The sequence below is a fragment of the Citrus clementina genome, unplaced genomic scaffold (assembly GCF_000493195.1).
Source record: "Citrus clementina cultivar Clemenules unplaced genomic scaffold, Citrus_clementina_v1.0 scaffold_3, whole genome shotgun sequence".
NCBI lineage: Eukaryota > Viridiplantae > Streptophyta > Magnoliopsida > Sapindales > Rutaceae > Citrus > Citrus x clementina.
In genome coordinates, this window is record NW_006262339.1 from 34,598,588 (window position 1) to 34,611,275 (window position 12,688).

Consider the following 12,688-nt stretch of genomic DNA (forward strand, 5'->3'; position numbering starts at 1 on the left):
CGAAGTTTTACTATAATATTTCTCTAGTTCGGACTTGGTATGTAATTAATTCTAGTATGGAATCATGAATAGTCATTGCTTTGGTCAAAACGCGGCCTGATCTTTTCCTTGTACATGAAGGGAATATTTAGATTGTTATTCTTTCATCCAGAATAAGGACATGAAAGAGCAAATCAGATTTATAAAATTACGCGATTTTTGTATCTATTAGAGTAGACCGAACAATTTTTGTCAGAAGTAATTATGTATATGGACAGTATAGCTGAACAGGTTGGGGAAATATATATCTGTTGAGAGAAGACTCGTTCTCGTAAGACAAAAATTCTAGCCTCTATGCTTGCAGCTGGAGGGGCCTCTGTTTCTGAACGGGAATATTGTTTCAGCAGGCTTTCTTAGAATGGTTGGATTCGTTACTGGGGCAAATGGACACATGATGAGGTGCAAATTTAGGAATATTTTTGTCTCATATAAGATAAAAAATATATGCACGTAGCCGTTTACAAAGTGATCAATTCATCACACACGAAACAAATAATTGATCTGCAAGTCATCGTAATTCGTTTCAATTTTCTACCTGCGAGCTCACAACATTCAAATACTTCACAAAGTCTACAAAGTTTATAAATAAATATACGTAACAGACTTATTCTCAGACCATTTCAATATTGGCAAATAATAAGTCTCTAATTTTTATGAGTCTGTTTATAATTTCTTTTGTGTTGACCCTATTCTCAGGTGATTCGCTTGTACACTCCATTGCTAAACTCAAAACAGATGATGCACATGACTGCTTTGAAACATTAGCGTGTTCTTCATCTTCACTCAGTAGATTTTCATCCATGATATTCATCACCGCAGGTAACGAGTCGTTAACCCAACGCTTTATGCTCATTTCTCCAGTAAAAAATTCGTTTGTGGGTTTCATTCCTGTAAATACTTCCATCAACATAATCCCATAGCTGTACACATCACCTTTTATTGATACTTGTCCTTCTCTTCCATACTCTATAGATTGCATAAATTAAAACATCAGCATTCAATAATATTCTGCCAAGAAGATAATGAAAAACTAATACTAATATTGTTTAAAATTAACAAATATGAAGCTTAGAACAAACCTGGTGCCATGTAACCTATCGTGGCGAGTGTTTGTGTTTGTTTCATAGAGTCTTCTTCACTTAAGAGCTTTGCAATCCCAAAATCACTCAAATGTGCAACCATACTGTCGTCCAACAATACGTTGCTAGGCTTTATGTCGCAATGGACAATAGGATTGGAATGACCAAAATGGAGATATTCTAAAGCTGATGCAACATCTATCATTATGCCCAATCTCTGAAAAATATCCAAATTAAAATTGCTAGCGTACAAACAATCCTCCAGACTCCCATTCGGCATGTACTCTAGTACCAATGCTTTGAAATTATGATTTGTACAACTGCTGATAGTTTTGACCAGGTTTCTATGGCGAATAGTTTTTAATATTTCACATTCCGCATCGAAACTATTTAATGCTCCTTCACGTTGTAAGTGAAATACCTTTATTGCAACCTCAATCCCATCTGGAAACCTGCCTTTATAAACCGAGCCATAACTTCCAATCCCAATGAGGTTTTCTTCACTAAATTGATCCGTTGCTCGCAAAAGCTCATCATGTGAGTATCTTCTCCACATCACTTGTGGTGACATATCAACTTTAATGTGTGAAACCTCTGTGCTTCTTCTTTTACTACATCTGGTGATCAATCCAAATGTAAGAGCCAGTATGACTGTAACAACGAACACAGTGCTCAAAGGCAAAACAACTCCTAAGAGAATAACTTTTTTCTTTGATTTTTTCTGAGGGCTACTTTTGCAAAGTGGGACTTGTGGATGGGGTGAACCACACAACAAATCATTTCCTATAAATGATTCAGCTGAGAAGTTTGCAAAAGCTCCTCCCCTAGGAATCTCTCCTACTAGTTTATTGAAAGAGAGATTTAGACTTTTGAGGTACAAGAGTTTCTCCAAAGACGTAGGAATAACACCGGAAAGATTATTATTAGATAAATCCAAGAATTCCAAGCTTATCAACTCACCAAAAGATTCTGGAATAGGACCTTGTAATCTATTGTGTTTCAAGGAAAGACTTTGCAAATTTTTTAGGCCTACAATTGTGGTCGGGATATTCCCCGATAAATGATTCCTTGACAAATATATGCTTACCACAGCTTTCAGATTTCCAATCTCCAATGGAAGAGACCCATTTAAAGAATTTGATGAAAAGTCGAAGCGCAGTATATCTTCAAGGTTCCAAAAAGTTGAAGGTATGACAGAAGTTAACTCATTTGAACCCAGAGAGAGTATCCGTAGAGAGTTCAGATCACCTAAGCATGAAGGGATTGATCCTGAAAGCTTGTTGCGGTTCATGTAAAACTTATAGAGTCTAGAGAAATGGCAAAACTCCTGTGGGATTGGTCCTTCAAATTTATTATTTTGAAGATCCAAACCTTGGAGTTTCTTTAGTCTACCAAGCGTCATTGGAAGTGATCCACTCAAATTATTGTTTGCTAAACTCAGCGTTGTCAAGTTGATCAAGTTGCCAATCTCTTTAGGAATCCTGCCGTGAATGTTACATTTGTACATGTATATTTTTTCCACAGAAACTGAAAGATTACCTATGGAACTTGGAAGGACACCATCCACAGGATTTTCCGACAAAGCAATCTCTTTTAAACTCTTGCAGTTTACCAAAGCAGAAAAGAAGCTCATCAATTCGGAGGTTGAAAATGTCAAGTAGTTGCGTTCTAACCGAAGCCTCTCCAGGTTTCTTAATTGGCCCAATGCCTCAGGAATAAGTCCTGAGAAGGAATTATATCCCAGCGCTAGGGTATAGAGCTTGGAAGCATTGAAAAAGAAACTTGGAATACTGCCACCAAAATTGTTAAGCCCCAAGTTCAATCCTTCGAGATTTGGAAGTCCAATTAAGTTCTTGCTAGATGGAAGATTTCCTGAGAGCGTATTGTTGAAGAGGGTTAGTATTTTCAATGTTGAAATGTTGAAGATTGTATCCGGGATAAAACCAATTAGGTTGTTTTGATCAATCCCCAAAATCTCTAGATTACGTAGATTGCCGATTTCTTGTGGAATCTCACCTGCAAACATGTACATAATTACATATTGTTATGCTAAATTTTGAACATTTCTGAAGATTTGTAATGATTAATTTCGTCCATATATATGTACTTTAGAAAAAACTATGTGTTATAGATAATAGATGATAAATAGCCGGGGTACGTACCGATCAAGTTGTTAAAGCCAAGAAAGAGTGTTTTAAGCTTGGTCGAGTTCCCAAGATCTCTTGGTATACGGCTTGTGAATTGATTAAATGACAATGAAACAGTACTAAGCTCTTTACAGTGCCACAAATTGTTTGGAATTGGCCCTTTGAATTGATTGTAAGACACGTGCAATCCTTTAAGACGTGGAAGGCCTTCACACATGTCATCAGGAAAGCTACCGGTTAGGCTATTATTTGACAAAACCAAACCAGTTGATATGGAAGAAAGATTGAAGATTGAAGCAGGAATGGTTCCTGTTAACAAGTTATTATTTAGCACTAACACTTCCAATTCTGCAAGATTGCCCAACTCCTCAGGAATTTCTCCTACAAATTAAATAAAGCAACATGTGTTAACAATATATTTACCATTCAACTTAATCAAAATATAACAGCTATAGAGTGAAACATGTTATCTAGGCACATAAATTTAGCACAAACTGATACAGCATTATATCATGTGGCTTATGTAGTTTTTCATTCAACCAATCATGTTATGTCAAGTTAATTTGTATAAAAATAATTTGTAAAAGAATTTATAGATGTATCATTACTCATTTACATAACACTATTGATGGAACTAGTATTTTAATTTTGACAAGAGCTGTAAACTATTTACTTAAAGTGAATGTAACATAAATTAAGTGGGCTGATAGTCATGACCATAATAGAGAAATTATAAAACTATATGTGTTGTAACAAAATTAAATTAAATTAATGGGGCCAAAAAATATATAAGCATATAGTTTGGTAAATTTTCAAGCAGCCCTTGTTTTCCTGAATATCTTTCCAGCATAGGCCCCAAGCCTAGACAGATAGCTCCGCCCCTCACACAACACTTGTGTATAATTGAGTAAGCCATAACAGTAATATCTATAAAATCTAGGCAAATGTTATGTTACAATTAATGTAACATACACACTCAACAACAACCACATAAATTATGTGGGCCCATCATTTGTGTGGTTGTTGTTGAGTGTGTATGTTACATTAATTGTAACATAGGGGCTCCCTAAAATCTATGAATAAAAGTATGCATAGAAATTGATAAAATTTTCATTTTAATTTGCCTGAAATCTTTTCCAATCTGACCTCAAGGCCCTACACATAATTTTGCCCCTACATATTACTCTATGCGTATGTGTCAATTAATTCAATTAGTAAAATCTATAGGCTGGATTGCTGGAACATATTATCTGGCAACGTAAATTAAAAAGAAAATAAAAAATAAAACAAATAACACTTTGTGATTTTGATTTATACCTTCGAGTTTGTTATAGGGAAGACGTAACTCTTTAAGCTTGGTCAAATTGCCGATTTCTTTTGGTATGGTAACCGAAAACCAATTATGACTGAGAACGAGTGTTTGCAGCGAAGAAAGGTTTCCAAGATAGGAAGGGATGGTGCCTGTAAGGCCAAGATCAGGAATGGTCAAGGATGTGACTCTATTGCCATAGACATCACAAGTGATGCCCATCCAGCTACAAACGGAAGTATTTGAGGTCCAATTTTGAGCCAAAATATTGTTGGGATTATCATTGATTATATGAGCTTTTACGGAAAGAAGAGCATCTTGGTCTCTGGATATGTTTGCTGCAGCTGCCACAATAGCTGAGAAAAGAATCAAACAAGGGACAAAGAGATATGGATCGTTTCTCCCCATGTTGATTTTCCAAAGAACATGCAAATGCTAATTAAGTATAAATAATGATACCCAATAATTTATAACGAGCAGCCAAGTTGGAATGCATCTTTTTTAATTTACAATACCAGAGACCAAGTACCCAGTTTTTAGGACTTGACTAGCTTACAGAATCTGTAAGCTACAGACTGCAGCATCAGCCGTTGGATGTCCCCAGTTTTAATAAATGATCATCTTGTTTAGTTTATTCCACCTCCGCTAGTTGTCTATCAAATGATAATTAATCTATGATGTGCCAATCACAGTATTATTTTTATTAAACACAAATTGTTATCTTACAATTGAGTGGTGGTTAAGTAATTTTAGTTATTATGAAATACATCATTCAATAAATGAGTGATATATAATATTAAAATTCAAGTTGAGATTCAAATGGTGAAATCCTTAACATTATTTTTTTTTTTTTTTTTTTTGGTTAATGTATCATAATCTCTCTAGTTAGAAGGCCCATGTTTTCCTATTTATAAAATTCATACCTTGTAACCTTTAAATCTCAAGAATTCAAATCTGACAGACAGCTCGGCATTGAGATACTGCAAAAGATACGACCAATTCATATATCCTAGTCTTGTGTTTTTCTTTAATATTGCATGACAAATCTAGTTACTTGTACTTTCAACATTACATGATAAATCGAGCTACTTGTATTTACAAATTAAAGATCAATTAAAATCTCCTAAATTAATTCTTTAATTTCGCAAATTTAGATATCAAGGGACTCAATCTCAACTCTCTTTTCATATGTATGAGTAAGAAAATAGTTCACTATTTGAACGTCATATATGATTCCTGATTTAAAATTTATATCCTTTTAAATATGACATTGATTACTAATGACCGTATGTGAGGTTGCCGTTGTTGTGCGTGTGTATGTACATATACAATTTTTTTTCTAATGAAGACATCCGCACTTTGTTAAAGTGAGAGTGCACATTAAAATATTAAAAAATATTAATTTTAATATATTGGAGACTTTTTTTTTTATTAGTATATTGAAATATGTACTTTTTTTTATCTATTAGTAGTATCATCACTTAAAGTGAGAATGTCCTCGCTGAAGAATTATTTTATATATATTCTAAATTTATTAAAATTTGAAAAAATTATTAAGCCATAAACTATTAAAATATATAATTTAATAATTTTCTCGAATTGTAATAAATTTTAAGATCTTAAATCATATCAATACTCTCTCTTTCATACATAAATGATACTCAAATTTTATTAAAGAAATAAAAGAGAGAGAATTACAAGATGAATTACAATATATGGGTGGGCCGTGGACCTAGAATTCCTCAAGAATATTCTTTTTTAATTAAAACGAAAGGATCATTCCCACCCATCAAAATCATTGGGTACATGACCAAATTAATAAAACTACGAGCAGCGGAGTAAAATTACCCTCGCGATGGATGTACCACCATTCTGCACGTAATTACCACGGAGGCTTGAAACTGGAACTCACATGCTAAAAGCCAAGTCGAGGTTGTTGTTGTTGAACTTGTCTTGTCTTTTTTATGATAATATATAATTAAGCAGTACCTATCACTGCCACGTCAGTCGTAAAGGCGAATTAGGATACACAAAGAAAATATGGGTCCGGCTACAGTACATGCAGGTATGTGATACAGGCAAGCAATAAAAAAAGGAAAAAAACTGAGCAATGGTTTGGCTGCCAAGTACAAAAAAAAAAAAAAGTTGTAGCAACCGCTTTTTGCAACCGGTTGCCCCTTAAATTAATTAAATAATAAATAATATAATAATATTTAATTATAATAAAAAATATTAATAAAATAATTATTATTTTAATATTAAAAGACAAATAACAATAAATTTTTATTTTTATAAAAATAAAAAAAGGTTTCAAGTTTATTGTTATAGAAATCAAGTTAATGGTCTTGATTTTATGTTTATTGGTCCATTAATTTCTTTATTTTCATGGTTGCAAGTTAATGATCTCCAGTTTCATGTTCATTGCCCTAAGTTTTAAGTTTAGGGGTTTCAAGTTTAATGGTTTATATATCAAGTGTTGTGCAAATTTTAATGTACTCGCAAGCGCACGAATCTGTTGTAGTATAGACTAATGGTGACGAGTGTCGATTCCACGAGGAGGTGGATTTTAATTATATATAGAATTAATTTTGTAAATGGGTAGTTGGATTTATGGTGGAAATGATTTAGAATATGCTAATAATTAAATTAAAATTGCAAGAATAAATTCTAAAATTGGAATTGAAATGGCGAGAATAAATTGAAGAGAATTCTATTAAAATGACGTACTTGGGTATCTGGATCCGTATCAACATGCATCATGGGCTAAATAATCCGTATTAATGTCAATTAAATCATGAGGGGGAAATCCACACCTTATGAACCACGCTCTAATCAATATGGTGCTAAGGGCTTATCGTGCCAAATAATAATAACCTTGTACTAGAGGGCCGGTGAAACCAAGGCGGTACTAGACAAGATTAGTATTATTTGTCGACGAGAAGTCAAAACATCCACAAAAACTAGAGGGGAAGAGAAAATAAATTTACCAAATTAAGCCCATGACACATGTTGAGACTTCACCTTCAACCCAAGCTTGAAAGAAAATTAGCCACTCATAATTGAACTAGGGGCAAAATGGGAATTTATTAAAATACGAAGAAAATACAAGATGGAGAAGGAATTACAGAAAATGGATCCAAAAAATGGATTCAGAGATATCAAATTAGGGGGGAGAGGCCCCCTTTTTATAGATACATGGAGTAAATCATGGCCATCGGATTAAAAACAGTTTGGACGCTCAGGATTGCGCCACGTCATCAGTCAACAGTCAACGGTTTGACCACGCGGATGAACAGTAACACGGTTTGACCCGACTTTGAACAGTAACGAGGTTTGACCCGGATGAACAGTAACGCGGTTTGGTTGAAAATAATCCTGTGTGATGCATGCACCGTACGCGAGATTTTTCGTCCACTGATATACTGTCACGTCACCATCAACAGTACATAAGAATTTTAGTCCAACAGGATCGTGACACCTCATCAGTCAATGCCACATCATCGGTCAATGCCACGTCATCATCCGTTTATGTGAACAGTGTCGTGAACAGTAACGTATACAGTACCGTACACGTGAATAGTACCGTACATGTAAATAGTGCCATTTTTCCTTTTATGCTCCTCCTAAGGTTTTTGACCGTCCTGAGTTCAAAAGTGATGTCCGTTTTGCCGTCTGATTTCTCCTTTATTGTGAAATGACTATAATGCCCCTAAAATACATAAAATACTTAATTAAAATAAAACACATGTAATTAAATCACAAGAAGGTTAAATACATAAAAGTAAGGGTTGTTAGTAAGACTTGAAATGTAAAATGACAGTTTTCTCCTTTATAAATATGCATTTTCTAACACTCAACATCAAGTTAATGGCCATGGTTTCATGTTTATTGGTCCATTAATTAAATGATTTTCATGGTTGCAAGTTAATGATCTCATGTTTCAAGTTTATTGGCCTAAGTTTCACGTTTACTGTTTTCAAGTTTAATGGTTTAGATATCAAGTTAATGGTCATAGTTTCATGTTTATTGGTCCATTAATTAAATAATTTTCAAGATTGCAAGTTAATGATATCATATTTCATGTTTATTGCCCTAAGTTTCAAGTTGATTAATTAAATATTTTTAATGGTTGCAAGTTTATGATCTCATGTTTCATGTTTATTGCCCTATGTTTCAAGTTCACTGGTTTCAAGTTTAACGGTTTCAACATCAAGTTAATGGTCATGGTTTCATGTTTATTGGTCCATCAATTAAATGATTTTCATGGTTGCAAGTTAATGATCTCATGTTTCAGGTTTATTGACCTAAGTTTCAAGTTCATTAATTAAATATTTTTAATGGTTGCAAGTTAATGATCTCATGTTTCAGGTTTGTTGGCCTAAGTTTTAAGTTACTGGTTTCAAGTTTAATGGTTTATATATCAAGTTAATGGTCATGGTTTCATGTTTATTAGTCCATTAATTAAATGATTTTCAAGGTTGCAAGTTAATGATCTCATGTTTCAAGTTTATTGGCCTAAGTTTCAATTTTATTGGTTTCAAGTTTAATGGCTTATATATCAAGTTAATGGTCATGGTTTTATGTTTATTGGTCCGTTAATTAAATGATTTTCAAGATTGCAAGTTAATGATATTATATTTCATGTTTATTGCCCTAAGTTTCAAGTTCATTAATTAAATGATTTTCATGGTTGCAAGTTAATGATATCATATTTCATGTTTATTGCCCTAAGTTTCAAGTTCATTAATTAAATATTTTTAATAGTTGCAGTTAATGATATCATGTTTCAGGTTTATTGGCCTATGTTTCAAGTTCACTGGTTTCACATTTAATGGTTTCGATATCAAGTTAATGGTGATTGTTTCATGTTTATTGATCCATTAAATATATGATTTTCAAGGTTGCAAGTTAATGATATCATATTTCATGTTTATTGCCCTAAGTTTCAAGTTCATTAATTAAATATTTTTAATGGTTGCAAGTTAATGATCTCCTGTTTCAGGTTTATTGGTCTAAGTTTCAAGTTTACTGGTTTCAAGTTTAATGGTTTATATATCAAGTTAATGGTCATGGTTTCATATTTATTGGTCCATTAATTAAATGATTTTCAAGGTTCCAAGTTAATGATATCATATTTCATGTTTATTGCCCTAAGTTTCAAGTTCATTAATTAAATACTTTTAATGGTTGCAAGTTAATGATCTCATGCTTCAGGTTTATTGGCCTATGTTTCAAGTTCACTGCTTTCACGTTTAATGGTTTCGATATCAAGTTAATGGTGTTGGTTTCATGTTTATTGGTCCATTAAATATATGATTTTCAAGGTTGCACGTTAATGATATCCTATTTCATGTTTATTGCCCTAAGTTTCAAGTTCATTAATTAAATATTTTTAATGGTTGCAAGTTAATGATCTCATGTTTCAGGTTTATTGGCCTAAGTTTCAAGTTTACTGCTTTCAAGTTTAATGGCTTATATATCAAGTTAATGGTCATTGTTTCATGTTTATTGGTCCATTAATTAAATGATTTTCAAGATTGCAAGTTAATGATCTCAAGTTTCATGTTCATTGCCCTAAGTTTCAGGTTCCTTTTGTTTCAAGTTTAATGGTCCCGGTATCAAGTTATTGGTCCAATAATTGCATGATTTCCATAGTGCAAGTTAATGATCGCATGTTTGAAGTTAATGATTTAATGTTCCTTTAGTTTCCTTTGCTTCCGCTGAATAACAAATATTGTGTTTTAGGTCAAGATGAACTGATTAAATAGCATGCAAAATGGTTTGAAATCAATGTGCGTGAGTAATTTCAACAAAAAGAAGTGAATTAGGAGTTGGCATAAGCAGTCAAAAGTTGCAGCTACTAATGGTCCTGCTGCTAATGCTTATTTTGGGGATTTCAGTTGCTGCTGCTGTTGGTATAAGCAACAGCAGCAACAGCTAGCTGCCAGCAGCTGCAGAACCAGCAACAGTAGTAGCTGGCAGCTGCTGCTTTTACAGGCACTAGCTGCTGCTGGAATGCCAGCAGTTGTTGCTGCTACTAGAATGCCAGCAGCCACCAGCTGCTGGCATTCCAGCAGCAGCTGTTGCTGCATAAGCAACAGCAGCAGCAACAACACCAGCATTGATTCTTGCTACTGCTGCTAGCTGCCAGCAACAGCAGCAGCTAGCAGCTGCTGCTGGAATGCCAACAGCTGTTGCTGCATAAGCAGCTACCAGCTGTTGTTGGAATGCCAGTAGTTGCAGCAATAACAACACCAGCAGCTACCAACTGCTGCTTTTGCAGCCACCAGCTGCTGCTTTTGCAGTCACCAGCTGCTGGCATTCCAGTGAGACTTGATCATACGAGGACAACTGGTACTGCCTCGGCTTTCGATTTCTGTATGGCCGATGAGGGTTTAAAGACAGCGGATTAAAATCTTGCGGCTGTTGACATTTCTTCTCTTGTTGAGCGGAAGACTACATATTTTTTTAAGACAAAGAAAGAAGAAAGATCAGACTAAATCATATATAGTTTAGACAAAAGTTAACAAATTATTACTCTGTGTATACCTCATTTTCAAGTTTCAGCACCAATTTAGGCTTCATCGCGTCTTGCAATACTTCTGCCAATTTTTCTTTTAGGACAGCCTCTTCATCAGTGGATGTGCTGAGGTACATAGTTTTTCGTTCTTTAACTTCGATGGGCGTACGCTTTTCCCATACTAGATCTGAAAGCGTGACAACTACAAGGATAGGCGGGTGCATCTCCATATTCAGAGAGGAAAAGATTGGACCATCAGTTGCCTCGACACCAGTATATATAGGAGGTGATTGACTATCATCAGCGACATTCGCTTCTTCTTGACGAAAATATGCTCGTTCCAACGTTTCAACCTTTTCAGTAAGAGAATCCATTTTCGAGCCCATTTTTTTGTAGTAAATCATTATTTCTTCTCATATGTTCCTCAATTCTATCCATTACTGCTAATATAGCATGAAATGGATGCTACCTTACGGCGTCACCATCGTCAATTTTTCCTTCACTTTGAGCACCTGATGTGCCGCAGCTGATTTCTCGCATCGGAACCAGCATTAACTACAAATATCCATAAATAATCTATTCAATTTAATAACATAACTACAAGACACTATACAATTATAGAAGGGAACAAACCGCATTGCTCTCAAAGTCACCATACTTTTGTCGCCACTTGAGGAATCTTTTTATTTCACTATCAGTCCATGCACTAAGAGGACATCCATTCTCGGCAACAGAAGAAAGCTGAAACTTAGTTGATGATATGTAGAACAGCTGCAAACAACAACAAATTGGTTAATATGGAAATAATGATCGATAATACCATAATCGTTTAACTAACGACAATACAAATTACTAAATAAATCATACCATTAAAAATATAACGCATCCGTTCATCGAGGAAATTTTATTTTCATTGAACTTTGAAACTTCTTCCCATAAAAAATTGAAAGACCAGCTGGCCTAATTTTTGCCGCGAATATTACTCACGTCTTTTAAAGCATAAAAGGTATGATGAGTTGATGTATGTAGCTGTAGTTGGACACAAAATAGTTCCAATCACAAATAGACTAAATAGAATACAGAAATCTTCATATGCATAACTATTTGTCTTTAATTTGTCATCTAAACTACCTATTGGGATGCCTTTCTTTCCTGAGCAATACTTGGCTCGTAAGTCAGTAATTTCACTATCTTCATCACCAAGCACAATCGGTGTTCCTCCGTCACCAACACCCATCACGCTTGTAAAAGTTTCCGGAGTAAGCTTGTATTCCATTCCATGGACTGTTATCGACTGCTTATCTACGTTACATTGCTTAACTAACAATCTACATAAATCTTGCCTAAGTCGCTCACATTTTAAACCTAACAAGCTTCCAAAACCAATTTCTCTCACAACATCTTGTTGTTCGATAGATAACGAAGAAACAATGTTGGAGAACCGCAAAACACTACATCGAGATAGGTGATTACCCTTATCAGAATTGTCGCCACTGTTGGAATCGGTTCACTTAACAATCTACTGGCCAATCTCGAGTTCATTTCAGCCTTTTCATTATAACTGTTGATGAATTCGGCTTTATTTTTCGCGCTG

At 34.4% G+C, this 12,688-nt stretch overlaps 1 protein-coding gene across 1 annotated transcript; it reads right to left on the reverse strand.

Moving 5' to 3' along the window:
* Positions 1–583: 583 nt before the first annotated feature.
* Positions 584–4,991, reverse strand: LOC18046164 (LRR receptor-like serine/threonine-protein kinase FLS2). Its single transcript, XM_006442601.2, has 4 exons — positions 4,583–4,991; positions 3,281–3,646; positions 1,119–3,134; positions 584–1,005 (listed from the first exon to the last, which is right to left on the reverse strand). The coding sequence occupies exons 1-4, from the start codon at positions 4,980–4,982 to the stop codon at positions 650–652; spliced, it is 3,138 nt and encodes a 1,045-aa protein (XP_006442664.1). The 5' UTR covers positions 4,983–4,991; the 3' UTR covers positions 584–649.
* Between the last annotated feature and the right edge of the window lie 7,697 nt (positions 4,992–12,688).

Coding starts and splice junctions, on each gene's coding strand:
- LOC18046164 (XM_006442601.2), bottom strand. CDS start 4,982: ATGGGGAGAAACGATCCATATCTCTTTGTCCCTTGTTTGATTCTTTTC. Junction 3,135..3,280: donor TGGCTTTAACAACTTGATCG/GTACGTACCCCG, acceptor ACATGTTTGCAG/GTGAGATTCCACAAGAAATC. Junction 1,006..1,118: donor GATAGGTTACATGGCACCAG/GTTTGTTCTAAG, acceptor TGCAATCTATAG/AGTATGGAAGAGAAGGACAA.